This window comes from Loxodonta africana, chromosome 9 (genome assembly GCF_030014295.1).
Source record: "Loxodonta africana isolate mLoxAfr1 chromosome 9, mLoxAfr1.hap2, whole genome shotgun sequence".
NCBI lineage: Eukaryota > Metazoa > Chordata > Mammalia > Proboscidea > Elephantidae > Loxodonta > Loxodonta africana.
The window spans coordinates 89,953,191-89,974,697 of NC_087350.1; the positions used below are offsets into that span (position 1 = coordinate 89,953,191).

General features: G+C 40.3%; 1 protein-coding gene across 2 annotated transcripts in view; it reads left to right on the top strand.

Annotated features, from left to right (window-relative positions):
• The first annotated feature begins 16,626 nt into the window (after positions 1 to 16,626).
• PLAA (phospholipase A2 activating protein) overlaps positions 16,627 to 21,507 on the top strand; it is a 44,789-nt gene continuing 39,908 nt past the window's right edge. The window contains exon 1 of one of the 2 annotated variants that reach the window (XM_064291823.1): positions 16,627 to 17,168. In XM_064291823.1, the coding sequence (XP_064147893.1) occupies positions 17,020 to 17,168 (149 nt within the window). In that variant the 5' untranslated portion in view covers positions 16,627 to 17,019. The remainder of the gene's footprint in view (positions 17,169 to 21,507) is intronic. The other variant, XM_003407326.4, reaches the window with a different exon arrangement.

The window sequence follows — 21,507 nt, forward strand, 5'->3', positions numbered from 1 at the left end:
TTTTAGTTTATGTTTTCTTCCGCTTTTCATATAAAAGCCAGAAAAAAAAAACCAAACCCGTTGCTGTCGAGTCGATTCCGACTCATAGTCGATCCTATGGGACAGAGTAGAACCGCCGCATAGCTTCCAAGGACCGCCTGATGGATATGAACTGCCTACTTTTAGCTTAGCAGCTATGGATTTGAACTGCCTACTTTTAGCTTAGCAGCTATAGTACTTAACCGCTATGCCACAAGTGTTTCCTAATCTTCATGTAGAGATTGTTTAAATGTAAACAAACATACACACATTTGGACTTTTAACATTTTACACATATCATTTCTAACTTTCATACATTTCTTATATCCAGATTTATTCTATTGGAGAACGGTTTATAATAAACACAAAAAGTTTAACACAAAATGAAATGAAACTATATGGTTGAGTTATCCTTAAAGTTGGTAAAACATTTTCATGTAATTATCCCATTTGAGCCCAAAATATGTGTAATGGTCATTTGTCATACTTTTGGTCACTTTTTAGGTAAGCCTCCTTCCCACGTTTGTCACAGTTTTTTTTTTTTTTCTCTCTCTCTCTTTTTGTTTCACTATGTTGTTGTTAGGTGTCCTGGAGTCTGTTCCCACTCTTGGCAACCCTATGCACAACAGAAACAATGTGCCATCCTGAAAGTCTTTTGTACATTTGAGTCCATTGTTGTAGCCACTGCGTCAATTCACATCATTGAGGGTCTCTTTTTTGCTGACCCTCTATCTTACCAAGGATGATGTCCTTCTCCAGGGACTGGTTCCTCCTGCTGACATGTCCAAAGTACATGAGAGGCAGTCTCACCATCCTCGCTTCCAAGGAACACTCTGGCTGTACTTCTTCCAGAACAAATTTGTTCGTTCTTCTGGCAGTCCACGGTATATTGATATTCTTTCCCAATACCATAATTGAAAGGCATCAGTTCTTCTTTGGTCTTCTTTTTTCATTATCCAGTTTTCCCATGCATATGAGGCAACTGAAAATTACATGGCTTGGGTCAGGTGCACCTTAGTCCTCAAAGTGATCTCTTTGCTTTTTAACACTTTAAAGAGGAATTTCGCAGCAGATTTGCCCAATGCAAGAGATCCTTTGATTTCTTGACTGCTGCTTTCATGAGCATTGATTGTGGATCCAAGCAAAATTAAATCCTCGGCAACATCAATATTTTCTCTGTTTATCATGATGTTGCTTATTGATCCAGTCGTGAGGATTTGTTTTCCTTACGTTGAGGTATAATCCACACTGAAGTAAGCGCTTCAAGTCCTCTTTGCTTTCAACGAGCAAGGTTCTGTCATCTGCATATGGCAGATTGTTAATGAGTCTTCCTCTAGTCCTGATGCCATGTTCTTCTTCATATAGTCCAGCTTCTCAAATTATTTGCTCAGCAAACAGATTGAATAAGTACGGTGAAAGGATACAATCCTGATACACATCTTTCCTGATTTTTAACTGTGAGTATCCTCTTGTTCAAATGACTGCCTCTTGATCTATGTACAGGTTCTGCATGAGCAAAACTAACAGTTCTGGAATTTCCATTCTTTGCAATGTTATCAATAGTTGGTTATGATGAACATAGTTGATTGCCTTTGCATAGTCAATAAAAGACAGGTAAACATCTTTCTGGTAGTCTCTGCTTACAGCCAAGATCCATCTGACATCAGCAATGATATCCCTTGTTCACTGTCCTCTTCTGAATCCAGCTTGAATTTCTGGCAGTTCTCTGTTGATGTACTGCTGCAACCGCATTTGAATCATCTTCAGCAAAATTTACTTCTTTGTGATATTAATGATATTGCTCAATATTTAATAATTTCCACATTCTATTGGAATGGCTACAAATATGGATCTCTTCTAGTCGGTTCCAAATTTCTTGGCACAGATGAGTGAGCACCTCCAGCACTGTATCCGTTTGTTGAAACATCTCAATCTGGTATACCATCAATTCCTAGATCCTTGTTTTTCGCCTATGCTTTCTGTGGAGCTTGAACTTCTTCCTCCAATACCATCAGTTCTTGATCATATGCTACCTCCTGAAATGGTTGTACGTCGATCAATTCTTTTTGGTATAGTGGCTGTGTATTCCTTCCATCTTCTTTTGGAACTTCCTGGGCTGTTCAATATTTTGCCCACCGGATCCTTCAAAATTGCAACTCGAAGCTTGAATTTTTTCTTCAGTTCTTCAGCCTGAGAAATGTTGAGACTGTTCTTCCCTTTTGGTTTTCTAACTCCAGGTCTTTGCATATTTCTTTATATTACTTTGTCTTCACAAGCTGCCCTTTGAAATCTTCTGTTCAGCTCTTTTACTTCATTTCTTCCATTCACTTTAGCTACTCTACATTCAGAGCAAATTTCAGAGTCTCTTCTGACACCCATTTTGGTCTTTCCTTCCTTTTCTGTACTTTTAGTGTCCTTTTGCTTTTTTCATGTATGATATACTTGATGTCATCCTACAACTCATCTGATCTTTGGTCATTAGGATTCAGGGCATCAAATCTACTCTTGAGATGGTCTCCAAATTCAGGTGGGATATACTCAAGCTCCTACTTTGGCTTTCCTGGACTTGCTTCAATTTTCTTCAACTTTGGCTTGAACTTGCATATCATCAATTGATGGTCTGTTCTGCAGTTCACCCTGGCCTTGTTTTGACTGATGATACCGAGGTTTTCCATCATCTCTTTCCACAGATGTTGTCTATTTGATTCCTGTGTTTTCCATGAGGTGAGCTTCATGTGTATAGTCACCATTTGTGTTGTTAAAAAAGGTATTTACAGGGAAGAAAGTCATTCGTCTTGTAAAATTCTATCATGAAATGTTCAGCATCATTTCTATCACCAAGACCGTATTTTCCAAATACTGATCTTTCTTCATTTCCAGGTTTCACATTTCAATCACCAGTAGTTATCAATGCATCTTGATTGCATGTTCAATCATGCAGAAGTTGATAAAAAATCTTCAATTTCCTCATCTTTGGCATTAGTGTTTGGTGCATAAGTTTGAGTAATAGTCATATTAACTGGTCTTCTTTGTAAGCTTATGGATATTATCCTATCACTGACAATGTTGTACTTCAGGACAGATTTTGAAATGTTCTTTTTGACAATGAAAGCGATGCCATTCCTCTTTGTCATTCCTGGCATAGTAGGCCATATGATTGTCTGATTTAAAATGGCTAATACCAGTCCATTTCAGCTAACTAATGCCTAGGATATCAATGTTTCATTTTTGATAACTTCCAATTTTCCTAGATTCATACTTCATACATGCCCCATTCCGATTATTAGTGGATGTTTGCAGCTGTTTCTTCTCATTTTGAGTAATGCCACATCAGCAAATGAAGGTTCCAAAAGCTTTACTCCATCCATGTCATTAAGGTCAACTCTGCTTTAAGGAGGCAGCTCTTCCCCAGTCATATTTTGAGTGCCCAACCTGGGGAGCTCACCTTCCAACACTGTATCAATGTTCCGCTGATATTCATAAGGTTTTCACTGGCCAGTTTTTTAAGAAGTAGACTGCCAGGTCCTTCTTCCTAGTCTGTCTCAGTCTGGAGGCTCCACTGAAACCTGTTCACCATGGGTGACCCTGCTGCTATTTAAAACACCAGTGGCATAACTTTCCATCATCACAGAACACTCAAGCCACCACAGTATGACACACAGACAGACACATGGTGGTGTTTCACTACAGAAACTGAAAATGACTCATACTGTCTTTCCTAGCCTTCTTGTAATTAGGACATGGGTACATTGGTTACTAGTCTCTCAAATCTTATATGATGCATCTACCCCAGACATGTAAAGGAAGCTAATGACAATCAGAAGCAGATGTCAGGGAGTCCGCTCAGTAAGGGTGACAGCAGCAGCAACTACATCCAGTTGCCAAGACCGCAAAAGTCTAGCAGCAGCATTAAACCAGTGCTCAGTACCCATGTGCTGATGCAGGCTACAGTGTTTATGCCCAGCGACTTTGTCAGGAACAGGGCCTCTAGCCTATTTCTCCATTTCTCCTGGAAATTGTGTGTGCTGCTTAATATCCCTTAACAAATTCCTTTACTGCCTTTTAAGCAGTCGCAGATGGTTTCTGTTGCTTGCAACCAAGAACCCTGACAGATATAATAGTTGAAGTTGGCAGGACAGTTATTATTTATCCCAATTTAAAATAGATTAAATCATTTGCTTGAAGTCACCTGGTTAATAAGTAGTGATCCCTGGTCCCATATTGTTTTCATGAAGAAAAAGGAATATAGAATAGGAATTTATCTCACTCATTAGCCTCTGAACTTCTTCAGGGTAGGTACTATATCTTCCTTGACTTTGGATCATTGGTGGCAACGAAATCATTATGATTCTCCTGGAACCCAGATTTCTCGGTTCATGGAATTAGGGTAACTCACCCAGGCCATCCACCCTTAGGCATCCTTTTGAACCTTGTAGGAAATGGTTTCCTGTAGTCAACATTGTCAGTTAAACGATAGCTTAATAAGTTTAGCAGAGAGTATTTTGCGTTAGGGATTGGATTCTTTTGGAAAATTATCTATGTGCAGCCATCTTCAAGAAGCAGGATCTTCATGGTCTGACTAGAGGCTGTTTTAGACCATATGACATGTCCTTCAAGACTGTTTCTGTAACCTGCCCTGTGCTTTGATGTTATCTTCTGGGAAATTAACATAACAATGATCTATATAACTCAGTTTCACTGTTCCCTCTTCAGAGCACCTTCTCAACATGTTCGGGTTATGCTGCTGGATTCCAGTTGTATCTACTCACAATAAATGTGCTGTTATACTAATTTTTGGTGTTCTCTAAGCAATTTAAGCTTTTTACACTTGTTAGGCTCTTTTTGTTTTTAGGATGTGGGCACTTATTAAGGTTATATCAAATAATTGGAGGTTACTGGTAAGGGTATTTATATGCCATGTTCCCTTCTGTCTGCTGGCCTTTGCACTGCTATTCCTTACTTTTCCTACATATTACCCATGATAATTTGCAACTACGTATCCATTTGTATTTCTTTGTCTACTATTTGTCTCTCTTTTAAAACCATGTACTCATTGAGAGCAGAGCCATCTTTATTTTATATCCTTAGTAACTGCCACAGTGAATGTCTTATGATAAGTGCTTCTGAACGAACAGACTTAAGGGCAGCAAATAAATCACGAGAAACCAACCACAAACTGCCAGACAGCTGAGCCTCACAAAGCTGCCATATACTTTTGGAACTGGAAAGAAGTTCAGGATCCCAGGCTAAGCACTACTCTCTTTTAATAAGGGTTCGTAGGGATTATAGGGTCACTGTGAGTTGGAACTGAATGGACCTCAGTAGGTAGTAGGGGTTAGTGAGGTCCCTGGATGGCGCTAATGGTTTGTGCTCAACTACTAACATAAAGGTTGGTGATTCAAACCCACTAAGCAGTACCATGGATGAAAGGCCTGGCAATCAGCTTCTGTTAAGATTATAGCCAAGAAAACCTATGAAGCATGTCTCTGTAACACACGGAGTTAGTTGCCATGAGTAGCAACTGACTGGAAGGCAACAAGTTTGAGTTTTTTTTTTTAGTAGAGGTACTACCATTATGATGACTTATCTTTTTTATTTTCCTTCCTGATTTGATTTCTAACGTTCCAGCTACTATCAACCAAATATCTCATCCTCTACTCTGTATATATTTTATCTCAAGTCTTGCTTATTTGTAGCTTCTGCTTATTCATGATTACTACTTATTCAGAAGTTTGCTGTCTTGTAGTACCTATGTAATCTTCTCTCTGTGGATATATTGCAAAATTATCTTCCATATTTAAACTTCTGAGTGGGAGAAAACCTGATTTAGCCAGGTAATTACAGGCTACTTTATAAGCCCTTATTCTGACCAGCCAATTGATCAATTCCTCCTGGCGCAATAATGTCTGACCAAGAAGAGGTTGCTTAATAGTTTTACTTAAATAGTTCAGGGCACACAGATGAAAAATGTTAATCAACAAAAAATGCCATTGCAGTGTTTGCAGATTTTTTAGAAAATAAGAATGACATCATTAAATGCGTAAAGGCAGTAAGACGACTAATTGGTCAACTTAACACTATCAAGACATTTTGAGTTTGCATGGGTTTTATAGGTTTTTAGATACCTTTAAGAAAGGGCTTACTTTGGAATATTTACATCCACTGAAACAAGAAATTAGATTCATTGGTGGGAGTGACTATGGAGGGAAAATTGCTATAAGAATTGCAAATGTACCTGCCCTTTGACCCAGAAATTCCACTTCAAGAAATTCAGCATATATATATTCATACTGAATTCACACATATACAGTACAAGCAACACACACACACACACACACACACACTCGCAGCTATTTATTTGAGCAGTGTTTATTGTAACAAAATATTTGGAAAAAAATCAAAGGATACTAATTCAATTATGTCACAATCCTAAAATCACATACTATTTGGTCATTAAAAAAAGAGGGGGGGACATTCCTGGTGTATGGAACCTAAGTTGAAGAAGGATATATACAGTGCTAATATTTTCTTGCATTTGCATAAGTAATCATTGGTACACATACAAGAGGCTGATAGCAATGATGCCCCTGGAGGGAGGAAAACTGGCTGGCTCGAATAGAAAATTTGCAATCTACATCCTTTTCACATAGCCATCATTTTATGAGTTATGCAATTACCTGGAGAATGTTTTCAAAATATGAGAAGACAAAGTGTTCTTGAATGACTAACCAAAAAAAAAAAAAACTTATCAAATGAATGAGCAGTAGAAGAATATTTTTCTTCTTTTTGGGCACCAAAAGTGTGAGAACAGTGATTATGGTGTAAAAGAACCAAAAAATGTATTTGCTTTGAAAGTTTTTCTTTTAACCTATCTTCCTGGTAGGCACAATATGGCTTAGAAGCTGCTGACTATTCTTAAGGATAAAAATCATGTTTCTCACTTATGCTTTTTTATTTTTTTGTATTTAATGGACTTTGATTTTTTCAGTATTCCCCCTTTTGAGACATATTTGTAGCCTCAACATTCTCAAACCTGAAGATATAAAATTTCTATCATTTTCCCCAAATTTTATTTTATGCATGCTGTTTTAGGCTGGGTTCTCTAGAGAAGCAAAATCAGAAAAGCGTTTAAGTATCTATATAGAGAGATTTATATAAAGGAAATGGCTCACATGGTTGTAGAGATTGGAATGTCCCAAATCCACGGGTCAGGCTGGAGGCTTCTCCCGATTCACATAGCCACAGGGGCTGGTGAAGCCAAGATCGGAAGGTAAAACAGACAAATCTTAAGATTGGCAGGTAAGCGTCTAGCTCAACTTCCAAGAACTGGAGGTCAGCTGAACATGAGCCAGCTGCAGGATCCAGAGTAAACAACAGTCCAAAAACTTTGCCAGACAGCCTACCTATACTGGACACAAGGCACACCCCCAAGGAAACTCCCTTTCATGTGAGTGTCTACTCACAGACGATCCAATCATGGAGGTGATCCCATTATATCAAATCTCATCATGGAGGTGATCCCATTATATCAAATCTCATCATGGAAGTGATCACATGATCATATGACTCCAAACTACATCATAACTGCCAAACCACTGAGAATCGTGGCCTAGTCAAGTTGACACACAGCCTTAATGATCACACATGCATTGTGTTATACTAGACCAAGTTTTTCCCACCTAAAATTATTTGTAGAATTTTGGTAAAGGAGATCAAAAAATATTCTGTCAGGATTACTATCGTACACAAACAAAATATCACTACTAACTTTCAAGAGTCCTTGTTTAAGTTTGCCTAGTTTTTCCGATTAATCTACTAGCCCTTGACCCTATTCATCTCAACTCTATTCCAGTATAATTTTGTATCAGTGTTACTCTACAATGGATTTTGTTTTAAAATCAAGAAAGGTGTGTGTCTGGATTATATCCTTTCACTATACTTATTCAATCAGTATGCTGAGCAAATAATCCAAGAAGCTGGACTGGAGGAAGATTCATTAACAACATGCAATATGCTGAAAGAAACAGGGCTTGAAGCACTTACTGATGAAGATCAAAGACTACAGATTTCAGTATGGGTTAAACCCTGATTTAGGAGTTAAAATTGGAGCCATTAATCCTTGTCCTTGAATATAAAGAATATAACCCAGTTGGAACTGGACTCAAAAGGACTCACAAGTAGGCCCTGAGATATAAAAACAATAGCCAGGACAATCTTGGAAAACATCTTTAAGGAAAACTTTAGGAAACAAATACTTAGGTAAAGCAAAAAAGATCCACATATTTTCCACTTTTATCTTTTTCTATTAGCATTTAGTAAATAGTAAGATTTGTTGGGCCAATGAAGACCCTCCTGACTGTTGTTACTGAACTTGTACAAAAGATTATTAAGAAAGACATTTCAAAATGTAGAATCATGGGGATTTTGCAGTTTTTAGCCAATCTGTGAAATGGTGAAACTTTTAAAGATTTTACTCATTTGTAATGTCAATACAGAGTCCTGGTAATGCAGTGGTTAAGAGCTCGGCTTCTAACCAAAGGGTCAGCAGTTCAAATCCACCAGCTGGTCCTTGGAAACCCTGTGGGGCAGTTCTACTCTGTCCTATAGGGTCACTATGAGTCAGAATCGACTCAACGGCAATGGGTTTGGTTTGGTTTGGTTTGGAATTTCAATATATAGTGATGATTCTGTAACATTCCTCAGACATGGGAAGACATGGCTCTGGCAACATGCTCCCACTTTTGCCGCTTGGAACATATGCTGAATAAAATCTTTCTTCTTGCTTTACTATAAACTTATGATTTTACCCTAGGACAATCAAATGGTATAGTTGGCAGGATTTTTCTGAAGCAGTGAATCCAGTCAACCTCAAGGAGACCGGGACTGCAGAGCAGAAGCCAGCAAAGAGAGGTCCTCTCTTCTGGACCCTATGCATTTGCATACCATGTCCCCTTTGACACTGACAGGGTAAGTGCTCTTGGAAAAAGAGCCTTTACTTATTCGTTTTTGTTTTCTTTCTCAAATTTTCTTAGCTTTTGTTTGGCATATTATTTGAAAACCAGTTGTTTGATTAAGGAGAATCCTTGGATTTTTGCTTGATCATCTGGTTAAGAGTTACACTTAGTGACTCTTTTGGTGAACTGCTGTTTGGTGTCTGGAGTCAGACATTTAAAACATTGAAGAGGTAATTCTATTTTCAAAGAGCTCTTGGTAACTACAATTTGTAAAATTTGGGCATGAGAAGACCAGTAAAATTCATTAGGGCAGTTACTGGCACACACCACCTGCAAGCAAACTCTCACGCAATGAAGGTACACAGTGGTCCAGGCAAAACACTGTCCAAACCCCTCAACGTTCCTCATTATGTTTCTTTTTGTGAATCACAGAAAATCTAGAAAGTAGTGCTCTGTTTTGAAACCTCTTTCTATTTCTCTTTCCAAATTTAAAATGGGAAATAACCAAAAGAAAAGCAAAATCGACGACCCATCATCCCACACACCTGTTGTCTTTAGGATAAAGAAATTTGGGCCTAATTTGGCTCAGTATTTAGAAAAATGCCATGATACATATATGTAGAGAGAGAGGGAGAGAATTTTATATCAAGGAAATGGCTCACAGGGTTGTAGAGTCTGGAAAGTCCCAAGTCTGTGGGTCAGTCTGGAGACTTCTGTATCACGTAGCTGCAGGAGCTGGTGAACCCAAGATTGGCAGGTCAGACAGCAGGACTTAGGCTCACAGGCTGTGGAAGTTGACGAATCTCAAGATCAGCAGGTAAGCTACTAGGTCAAGTCCCAAGAACTGTAGGTCTGATGAGGATCCAGACCAAGCAAAAGCCAGCAAGCTTTGTCAGAAAGTCCACATATATTGGATGCAGGCCACACCCACAAGGAAATGCTCTTTCATCTGATTGGCTGCTCATAGCAGATCTCATCACGGAGGTGATTACATTACATCAGATCTCATTATGGAGGTAATTACATCATTACATAGCTGCCAAACTACATCCTAAGTACCGAACCACTAAGAATCATGGTCCAGCCAAGTTGATACACAACCTTAACCATCACAGAGAACTTTTGAATTGACCACATTAGTCATTTTAAGATGTAAATTAGAAGCAAAGGGATCTAAAATAAATTAAAATTGGTGGAAAGTGTTCTTACACTCATGCTGAAATGTCTTTTAGCTCTTTGGGGTTTTTTGTTGTTGTTGTTGGCCCTGTATTTTTACTTTTGTTTCTGTTTGTCTTTTTAGGTTGACCTGGATTTTGGTGCACAAATTGGCTTGATAAAAGTTATTACAAAGGATCTCAAAGTCTTTTCAGCTGATTTTGTCTTGCCTCTGAGAAATCAAAAGTAATGCTTTGCTTTGAAATTCTAAAAATTTTTGTAGGCACCCATTTTTGTAGAATCATCAAATCTTGAAAGATAATAGATGCCAATTCACAGGGGGAAGTGGCAGTTCCTCTCCTGTTTTATGAAATGCCCAGGGGGAGATGGTGGCTCTGGACCTGTTTTATGATAGTTTCTCAATAAAGGATCACAATGCTAAAATTAAAGCCATCAATAGCTACTTTAAAGTACTTTGCAATTGGAGGAACTAGTATATTTAAGGCCTGTATCAGTCATCTAGTACTGCTATAACAGAAATACCACAAGTGGATGGCTTTAGCAAAGAGAAATTTATTCTGTCACAGCCTAGTAGGTTACAAGTCCAAATTCAGGGTGCTGGCTCTAGGGGGAAGCCTTTCTCTCTCTGTCGGCTTTGGAGGAAAGTCCTTGTGCTCAATCTTCCCACGGTCGAGGAGCTTCTTAGGCGCAGGGGCCCCAGGTCCAAAGGAAGTGCTTTGCTCCTGGTGCTGCTTTCTTAGTGGTATGAGGTCCCCAACTCTCTGCTTGCTTCTCTTTCCTTTTATCTCTTGAGAGATAATAGGTGGTGCAGGCCACACCCCAGGGAAACTCCCTTTACACTGGATCAAGGAGGTGACCTGAGTGAGGGTGGTGTTATAATCCCACCCTAATCCTCTCAACATAAAATTACAATCACAAAATGGAGGACAACCACAGAATACTGGGAATCATGGCCTAACCAAGTTGATACACACATTTTTGGGTAGACATAATTCAATCCATGAAGGAGTCTATAGGAAAAACACTGAATGATGAAGGAAACATCAAAAAAAGATGGAAGGAATACACAGACAGTATACAAAAAAGAATCAGTCAACATTCAACCATTTCAGGAGGTTGCATATGATCAAGAACCAACGGTACTGAAGGAAGAAATCCAAGCTGCACTGAAGGCAATGGCAAAAAACAAGGCTCCAGAAATTGGTGGCAATAATCTCTGCAATCCCTCCAGGAATGCAATATTATTTTTTGCTTACTATTTTCCTAAGTAGGGGCATTCCTAATGGCTTCCACTTGGTTTTTCCTACCGTAATAGCCCTTACTCCACTCGTCAGGGATCCAATGTGGGGGTTCTTCTAATTGCTGAGTATATCTATTCCAATTACCCATTCTGGAATTGGGCAAATCATTACAGGATGGGTTCTCCAGAGAAGCAAGACCAGCATTTATAAAAATATCAAGGAAGTGGCTCATGCAGTTGTAGAGGCTGGAAAGTCCCAAGTCCGTGGGTCAGGCTGGAGGCTTCTCCTGACTTTGTAGCTGCAGAAGCTGGTGAACTCAAGATTGGCAAGTGAGGCAACAGGCCTTTGGCTCACAGGCTGCAGAGGCCATCATATCCTAAGATTGGCAGGTAAGCTTCTAGCTCAAATTCCAAGCACCAGAGGTCAGATGAACAGGAGCCAGCTACACGATCCAGAATGAGCAGTAGCCTAAAAGTTTTGCCAGAAAGTTCACCTATACTGGATGCAAGCCATACCCCAAGGAAACTTCCTTTCAACCGATTGGCTGCTTATAACAGATCCCATCATGGAGGTGATCGCATTATATCAGATCTCATCATGGAAGTGGTCACAACATTATAAGACTGCCAATGTACATCATAACTGCCAAACCACTGAGAATCATGGCCCAGCCAAGTTGACACGCAACCTTAATGATCACAAAAGGCAAAAGAAAGGTTTGGGTTAAGCTGTTGATGTAAAACGATTCTGCTCATTTTTACAATGGGATTGATCAGAATGTCACCTTTTCTTAAGATCCTGGTGAAGAACCAGATGGTATCCAGTGGAAAACCAACACCATGAGCTTAAAGAACTTGCCATGATTGTCATCTAGGAACCTGACTAAGTCCAGGTTTTGTTCATCCATATGCTATCTCCAATCTCCAATCAAAGGAGGGAGTGACTTAGGGGTCAAAATTGGATCAATTATTCCCTGTCCTTAAATATAAAGACTGTGACCCAGGTAGAGCTAGAATCACAGGAACTCACAAGGACAACAATAGCTAGGACAATCTTGGAAAACATCTTTTAAGAAAGCTTTCATATAAACAAATACTTAGAACACAAAAGACTCACACAGTTTCCTGACTGTTTTTGCTGAACTTGTACCAATTATTATTAAGAAAGACAATTCAAAACATAGAATCATGAGGATTTTACAGTTTTCAGCCAATCTATGAAAAGGTGAAACTTTTAATGGTTTTACCCATTTGTAATGTCTGTACATACTGATGATTCAGTAACATTCATTGGACACGGGTTGCATGGCTCTGGCAGCATACTTGTCCTTTTCCTATTTTTGTCTCTTGGAACACAGGCAGAATAAAATCCGTCTTCTTGCTTTACTATAACTTTGTTGTGATTTTACTCTAGGACAACCTCAATGTAAAGAAAACAAAAATCCTCACAACTGGACCAATAAGCAACAATATGATAAATGGAGAAAACATTGACGTTGTCAAGGATTCCATTTTCCTTGAATCCAAAATCAACACCCATGGAAGCAGCTGCCAAGAAATCAAAAGACACATTGCATTGGCCAAATATGCTGCAAAAGACCTCTTTAAAGCATTGAAATGCAAAGATGTCACCTCGAAGACTAAGGTGCACCTGATCCAAGCCATGGTGTTTTCAATCACCTCATATGCATGCGAAGGCTGGACAATGAACAAGGAAGATAAAAGAATTAATGCGTTTGAATTGTGATGCCGGTGAAGAATATTGAATATACCACGAACTTCCAGAAGAACAAACAAATCTGTCTTGGAAGTACAACCAGAATGCTCCTGAAAAGCAAGGATGGTGAGACGTTGTCTTACATATTTGGACATGTCATCAGGAGGGACTTGTACCTGGAGAAGGCTATCCTCGAAAAAGAGGAAGACCTTCAGTGAGATGGATTGTCACTGTGACTACAATGGGCTCAAATATAGATTGTGAGGATGGTGCAGGATCAGGCGATGTGTTGTTCTGGTGTACAGATGGGTTGCTATGAGCTGTAACCAACACAATGGCACCTAACAACAATAACAGTGGATTTAGGGCTCCTTACTAAATCATATAAAACCCTGGCGGCATAGCGGTGAAGAGCTACAGCTGCTAACCAAAATGTCGGCAGTTTAAATCCACCACGTGCTCTTTGGAAACCCTACAGGGCAGTTGTACTCTGTCCTTTAGGGTCGCTATGAGTCTGAAGGAAACCCTGGTGGCATAGTGGTTAAGGGCTACAGCTGCTAACCTAAAGGATTGGCAGTTTGAATCCTCCAGGCGCTCCTTGGAAACTCTGTGGGGCAGTTCTACTCTGTCCTACAGAGTTGCTATGAGTCGGAATTGAATCAACAGCACTGGGTTTTTCGGTTTTATGAGTCTGAAAACATCACACTGAGAACTTAAATTGCAATGTTTACAGCTAGCTGTCCGATTATTCCATGTATGAGAGAACCTACTGTCATTACAGAGTTTTCTCCCTTAATGCCTTCAGGCACGTTGGAGGAGGTCCCAGCATTTAGTTATTTGTATGCAGATGTGACAACTGAATGAAAATATTTGTTTAAATCTTTCAATTTTTAAACGCATAGAGAATAGTATAATTAGGAAAAAAGTACCAAGGACCCAGTTTAGTATTCACAGAATTTAAGGTCAGTCTCAGCTCCACTCATTTATTCATCCATTAACTAATTTAATCAAACACTTTGGAGCACTACCCATGGAGGAGGCTAATTCTTCATTTGTAAGTTGGGGATAATAATATTATCTACATTAAAGGGCTATTGTGAGGATTAAATGAGAGACTATGTGAAAATTGCTTTGTAAACGAAATAATATACAAAGTTGAAAAACATTTATTAAGGACCTAATCAGTGTGAGGTACTAAACTGGACGCTTAGGATTTGAAGATAAAGAAAGCCATTACAGGTACTGAGGGAAATTTAGTCTGGAGGAAAAGACAAAGACAGAAATGAATGTATTAGAAGGCAGTATATGCTATAATGCAGATAAATAAAATTGCATTGTTCCTCAAAGGATAAGGAGCCAGATGATAATTAAACTGGTGTGGTAATAGGCCAAATGGAGAAAGAATGGCATTCCAGGTTAAAAAAAAAAAAAAAAAGAGCCATGTACAAAGAATGTGGAAACCGGAGACAGCATGATGTGTTCAGGGAATTGAGAAATTCATTGTGGCTGGGGTAAGAGATTCATGAAGATAATGGAGAATCTAGTAAAATAGATTGAGGAAGTAGTATAAAAAGCCTTGTACAGGTAGGCCCTGATTTACGACTTTTTTTTAAATCATCTTATCATTAATAATATGTACTACATACAATTTGTAGTGCATAACTGGCTGATGTTCTTTTCTTGCCAACCCTCAAAGACAAATACAGACCGATTTTATAAAGACATTGATAATAAAAGGCAATAATAATGAAAACTTATTAAAAAAAAAAAGATTTATGACAGAGTCCCCAAAACGTAACCCATTGTAAGTCCAGGACTATCTATATACTACTATACCTAAGAAGGGAAGACATCGGAGGTTACTGAGCAAAGAGATAACATATTTTAGACAGGTAATCCAATTTTGATTGTGTGGAATTGGATGGAGAAAAGGGGCAGAAGGGGTAGAGAATGTTGAAATAATTGAAGGAAGAAACAGGCAGGTGGAGATTTCTAGCAGGCAGCTGGAAATACAGACCTGGAGTTTGGAGAAGTCAGTCTTGGAATATAGCTTTAGAAACAAGCAAAGTTTTAACTGGTCCACCCACGAAGAGGGTATGATGGCAGAAGAAATACTAAAATGCTAACATTTCAGTACTTAGGTCAGAGAAACAAAAACTAGGTGAGTAGTGCTTCAAAACCTAGAGTGAGAATTTCAAGAAAGGAGAGGTCAGAAAAGTGTGGATTGGACTTGGAAATTAGGAGGGTTTGTGTACAATTGGAGTTAGATGCAAAGGAACAGTGGATGGAATGGTAATGGAAGTTGAAAATGAGGCAGGTGATGTAGATCCTTAAGGCTCGGTGTAGTCTGCACACCAGCAGCGTGGCCTGGGGGCTTGTTAAAAATATTCTCAGCATCCCACTTTGGAGAGTGGCGTCTGGGGTCTTACACCTAGCTAGTGGCCATCTAAGACGCATCAATTGGTCTCAACCCACCTGGAGCAAGGAAGAATGAACACCAAAGACACAAAATAATTATGAGCCTAAGAGACAGAAAGAACCACATAAACCAGAGACTACATCAGCCTGAGACCAAAAGAGCTACATGGTACCAGCCACAACCGATGACTGCCCTGACAGGGAACTCAACAGAGAAACCCCCAAATTCTCATAAAAAAACCAGACTTAATGGTCAGACTGGGACTGGAGGGACCCTGGAGGCCATGGACCCCAGACCTTCTCTTAGCCCAGGGCAGGAACCATTCCCAAAGCCAACTCTTCAGGAAGGGATTGGACTGGAATAAAAAACCAAAAAACCAAACCCAGTGCCATCGAGTGGATTCTGACTCATAGCGACCCTATAAGGGGATGGAAAATGATCCTGGTGAAGAACCAGCTTCTTGGATCAAGTGGTCACATGAGACTATCTGGAGGGGAGACGAGAGAGCAGAGGGGGCCATAAGCTACCTGAATGGACACGAGGAGAGTGGAGGGAAGTACTGTGCTATCTCGTCAGCAGGAGAGCAATTAGGAATGTATAGCAAGGTATATGTAAATTTTTGTATGAGAGACTGACCTGATTTGTAAACTTTCACTTAAAGCACAATAAAAATTAATTAAAAAAAATATTCTCAGCTCCTTCCCAAACCTACAGAATCCAAACCTGCACTTGAACGAGCTCCCGGGGAATTAACAGGCAAATGAAAAATAAACGTGGACCACCGAATTTTCTGCTAAGTTTGATGATAGTGGGCTGAGATCATGGTAACTTGAAAAAAAAGCAAGTGTTAAAGGTTTGGACCCAAGCCCTCACGTTTTAATAAAAAAACGCTTAGCTTATTAAAACTTCAGGAGGATATGCAGAGAAGGTTTGGGAAGAAGGCAGCGAGTCTCCCCTAACCCAAGACAGCGAACAACCTTACTCTACAGCGTGCAGCGCTGGGGATGAAGATTTAAAATATCCGGACCCAGCGCACAGGAAGTTCACACCCCAATGGCGCATGGCATTATGGGATTTGTAGTCCAGCCCCCCAAGCCCCACGTCTCGATTTACAACAGTCTTGTCCCGGCTTTCATGGACCCGGGGCAGGAGATCAGGTGTCGCTGTCTCTTTCTCAGCCGGAGGTCCAGAGCGCAGGAGGAAAGCGAACCTTAGGTCGCGCTGGATTCGAAAGTCGGGGCGCACACGCTCTGCGTCATGGCGGGCTGAGGCAGATGATGAATTCCGGTGTGTATGTGAGGGTTGCTGTGTCACTCGGCCCGCTCGGCGCGCCCCTTCCCGGCCACCCTTCCGCACCGGTTTCGCGTTCTTCCGGTCTCCCGGCGCCCCTCACCTGCGGATCCCGTCAGTACCGCGGCCTGGCGAACGCCTCGCGTCCCCTGGGGACAGACCTCGCGCGGCGTCCGGGTCCCGCGGCGCCGGACTGACGCGGGCCATGGCAAGCGGCGCCGCCAAGTACCGGCTGAGCTGCTCGCTCCCGGGCCACGAGCTGGACGTACGCGGCCTGGTGAGCTGTCTCTATCCGCCGGGGGCCTTTGTGTCCGTGTCCCGAGACCGCACCACTCGCCTCTGGGCCCCAGACAGGTGAGCGCTGCGAGTCGGTCTGTCTCCTGGCCGTGTTGCACGCTTTCGGGCGAGTGGGAAGAGAGTGACCCTGTCCTGCTCTGTCTGCTCTCCTCTCTCTTTCCAGTCTTCCGTCTGCTTAGCGTTCTCTCCCACTTCTGAGAGCTCTGGCGCTCAGGACGCGCAGTGTAAGAAACCAGCGAAATTTAAATGGCAAGAGCATCGCATTGGGGGATCAGAGACCCGACTTCTTGTCCTAACCTGACCACTAACGAGTGGGTGACCTTGGCCGAGCGTATTACCTTTTGGGGCTACAGTTTTCTTATTTGTAAAGTGAGAAACTTTTGGACGACACGATCTCCCAAGTTTCTTTTAGTGTTGAAAATTTATTGATGCCAAGTGCAACCTCTTAAATGAAATGTGAAGGTACTTAGCAATTGAAGTAAGTCATGTTTTTTCCCTTTGAATTTTCTCTGTAGTTTTATCTCAGATTTAATTTTTGAAAACCTTAGTTCTCAAAAATTACATTGCGAAAAGTTGCATTGGCTCCCCTCGTTGTCCGCGTCTGAGTTTCTTATTCTGGGATATCTGATGGGCTTGGGAGGAGGACATGAAATACCCTCGTGTCTTATGGAAATGCGTGGATGTGCTGTTTGCTTGAGAAGAGATCCCATTGCTTTCAAAGGATTATTCTAGGGGTTCATGATCCAAGAAGTGTCAAGAACTACTCCTTCAGTTTAGATAAAGTTCAAGGATTCAGCCCTGATTTGACTGATTATAGAAAGGAATTTAAGATCTGGAAGGCAGATTTCAGTTCAGAAAAAAATAAATAAAACCAAAATTAGAATGAGGTACTTTGTTGTGTAGTAAGTCTCCTGTCACTAGGGGTATTTACTCAGAGTTTGAGTGAGGGTCTATGAATTCAATTGATAACTATTTATTGAGTGCCTCCTGTTTGTTTAAAATCTGGAGAGGAATAAATAATAAGATCCCTGTGTTTATGGAGCTTATTTATAGTTTGGTGAGGAAGATGGATCAAAAAAAAAAAAAGCAAGTAAGTAATTGCAGATTGACATAAGTACTATGAAGGAAGCAAATATAGAATTGGATGGAGAAAAATGTTAAAGAAGGAAGCCTCTCTTAGGGGGCATTGAGTTTGTGTTAATGGTGGTGGAATGATTTGGAAAAGAATAGCAAGAATGGTTGCACAACTTGAGGAAAAGGAATAATCAGTGTTACTGAGTTTTGTTAAGTGTGTTTTCATTACAATAGAGTTAAATGTAAAAAAGGAAGAAGAAAGCCTATCTAAGGAGGTGACATTTAGGCTGATGTTTGAAGAATGACATGGAGCACATCAGGAAAGGGTTGGACTGGAAGAGTGTCTAGGCTGCAGGAGGAGCAAACACAGAAGCCCTGGATTGGGAAAGTCCCTGTGTGGCAGGAGAGATTGAGTGGTGAAGTGAGGGCAGGTCTTACAAGCTGGCAGGAGCCAGGACCTGCCATGGTAAGAGGGCAGAGAAAAGGGAGTGTGGAGGGGAAGCCTTCAAAGGATTTCAAGCAGGAAGCAGTGTGATCTGATTGACCTGGTGAGAAGTTTTACTAATTGCTGGTAGAGAGTAAATTGGAGAGGGCAAGTGTGGAAGCAGATCTGTTTGGAGGCTTTTGCAGCAGAGCAGCTAAGCTATGAGGGTAAGACTAAACTAACAATATTATAGAACAAATTCTTGCGTTGGATTGAAGATGACCTTTAAGAGTCTCTTGTAACTCTAAGATTCTATGATATTCCAAATCATTAGTAACACTAATATGTAACTTTTTTTGTGTATACCCATTAAAAACCCATTGCTGTTGAGTGGATTCTGACTCAAGTATACATAAAAAAAATGATTTTTATGTATACTTGAGTACAATTATGGATTAAGCTTGTACTTTTAAAAATGAGTCTATTAAAAGCATATGCCCAGTAGAATGTAAAGACATCGCAATAGTGAGATCTAAAAGATGCTTGTTGTAGTAGTTGCATCCTGTTATTACACTTTTGCATATTTTGTAGGACCTGGCCAGGAGCCCTGGTGGCACAGTGGTTAAGTACCCGGCTGCTAACCAAAAGCTTGGCGGTTGGAAACCACCAACCACTCTGCAGGAGAAAGTTGTGGCAGTCTACTTCCATAAAGATTTACAGCCTTGGAAATTCTATGGGGCAGTTCACCTCTCTCCTTTTGGGTCACTATGAGTCAGAATTGACTTGACGGCAACAGGGTTTTTATTGTTTTAGCATTTGGCTAGGTTCTCAAGAGCTTATATCACTGCAGTGGTTGCATTTACTAGGAATTTGTGGAACTTGGGCTGCAGTGAGCCTCTGTTTGAAAACCAGTTTTTTTCATTTAACTCATGATTTTTTATTTTTATTTTTTCAAATTTATTCATGCATTTATTCAACTGACACTGAAAGCCTGCATTGTGCAGGGCACAGGTATATAGGTAGTGGGTAATATAAATATCAGTGAGATGAGATTGTTTTACTTCTCATGTTCAGCTATTCAGATTAGAGTGTTTCATAGTCACTGGGGATGGACCTCTTATGCGTCCCATCTAGAGGGTCTCAACCATACCTTCCCTTTTGTTATAAAAAGCATCATTAAAGCAGACATCCTGGCAGTTTTTATTTCATGATATATTAATAAAGTTAATAAAGTGCTATAAAATGTTTGGAGCCAAATAGTAAATGAAATTTGCTTTCCCATGTACATTGTTGATGTGGTTCTAGATCAGGATGGACTGGGAATGATAGGAGAATATGGTTCCAGTGAGGCAGAAGTAGTCCTGTTCTAGGGTGGATTAGACTTGTCTTTCACAAAAAGCCATTGAAAAACCAGAAAGTTTCCTGGCCTATGAATGTCCTCCAGAGTGGAGGTGTCAATTTTTTGGTTGTACGTTGAAGCAAACTGTTGATGTGCCATTGTTTGAGACTGCTTCAGGCCTCTATGAGCCCTCTCCAAACTTAACTGCATTCCCCAAGTTTGTTACCAGCTTCAGGGTAGAGAGAGGTGAGGTAAGGATTCAGCAGCTTTGCAGTAAATTTTCCCTAATCATTGTGGAGGCTAAACTGACCTCTCCCTTGTGTAAACGCTCAGCACTTTGGGTCCTTAGTCAAATAGTTCTGTGGGATTTGTTAAGAAAACAAAGAAATTCCCTTCCCACTCCATCCTGGTTTTCTTTTCTGGGAGGTCAACGTTTTCATCTCTTTTAATTGCTTATTTTGTATTTTATTTCCATGACTATACTTAAAACGCTTATGTTGCTATTTCTCTCTTTTTATTTTAACTGGATGCCATCGAATTTATTTCAACTCATAGCTACCCTATTTTTTATTTTAGGTGTTATTAATTTCTACTATGGATTATAAGCATTTAGCTCTCTTTACTCTTCAAGTACCCCTATCAAACATACATCGTTTTTGTGCCCTGATCCTTATAATATAACTTAGCTGAATTTTGACTAAATCAGTATTTTGTATTTACATAACAATGGCTACGTAAATTCTTTCTACATCTGAGCTTTGGAACAAGGTGTGATTTCCTGAGCAATTTTATGATCTGTAACTGATATAATAACTGTGTGTTTTTTGCTTTCTGATCTCATTTTCTATGTGTTCATCACCAATTGGATTTCAGATTCTTTGCTAGTTGTCTAAATCTCCTCCAGACATTTAGACGCATCAGATATTTTACAGTTTCATCTTGGCAGTGAAAGCCTTCTGACCTGGTCAGTCTGCCTCTGGTGCACCTTTAATCCTGGTATCTCTCATCTCCACAATTCTCTTTTTGGACCTCTTGTGTTGGATTTCTATTGTCAATATCCTGTGACTTACTTTTTCCTGGTTCTTCCCTGTTGCATATCGAGCATGTGCTTCAGGAACTTCCTGAAATATAAAAACCTTGTTGCTGTCAGGTTGATTCTGACTTATAGTGACCCTGTAGGGCAGAGTAGAACTTTGCCATAGGGTTTCCAAGACTGTAAATCCTTACAGAAGTAGACTGCCATGTCTTTCTCCTGTGGAGCAGATGGTGGGTTCAAACCGACAACCGTACCGTTAGCAGCCAAGTGCATTAACCACTGTACCACCAGGGTTCCTTTTCCTGAAATACAGTGCGGTAATAATAAATGTATTAAGGGAAGCCTTGGTGGTTCAGTAGTAGAATCCTTCCATGTGGGAGTCCTAGGTTCAGATCCTGACCAGTGCACCTCACGTGCAGCCGCCGCTCATCTGTCTTGTTGCTATGATGCTGGACAGGTTTCAGCAGAGCTTCTACACTAACATGGACTAGGAAGAAAGGCCAAATGATCTACTTCTGAAAAT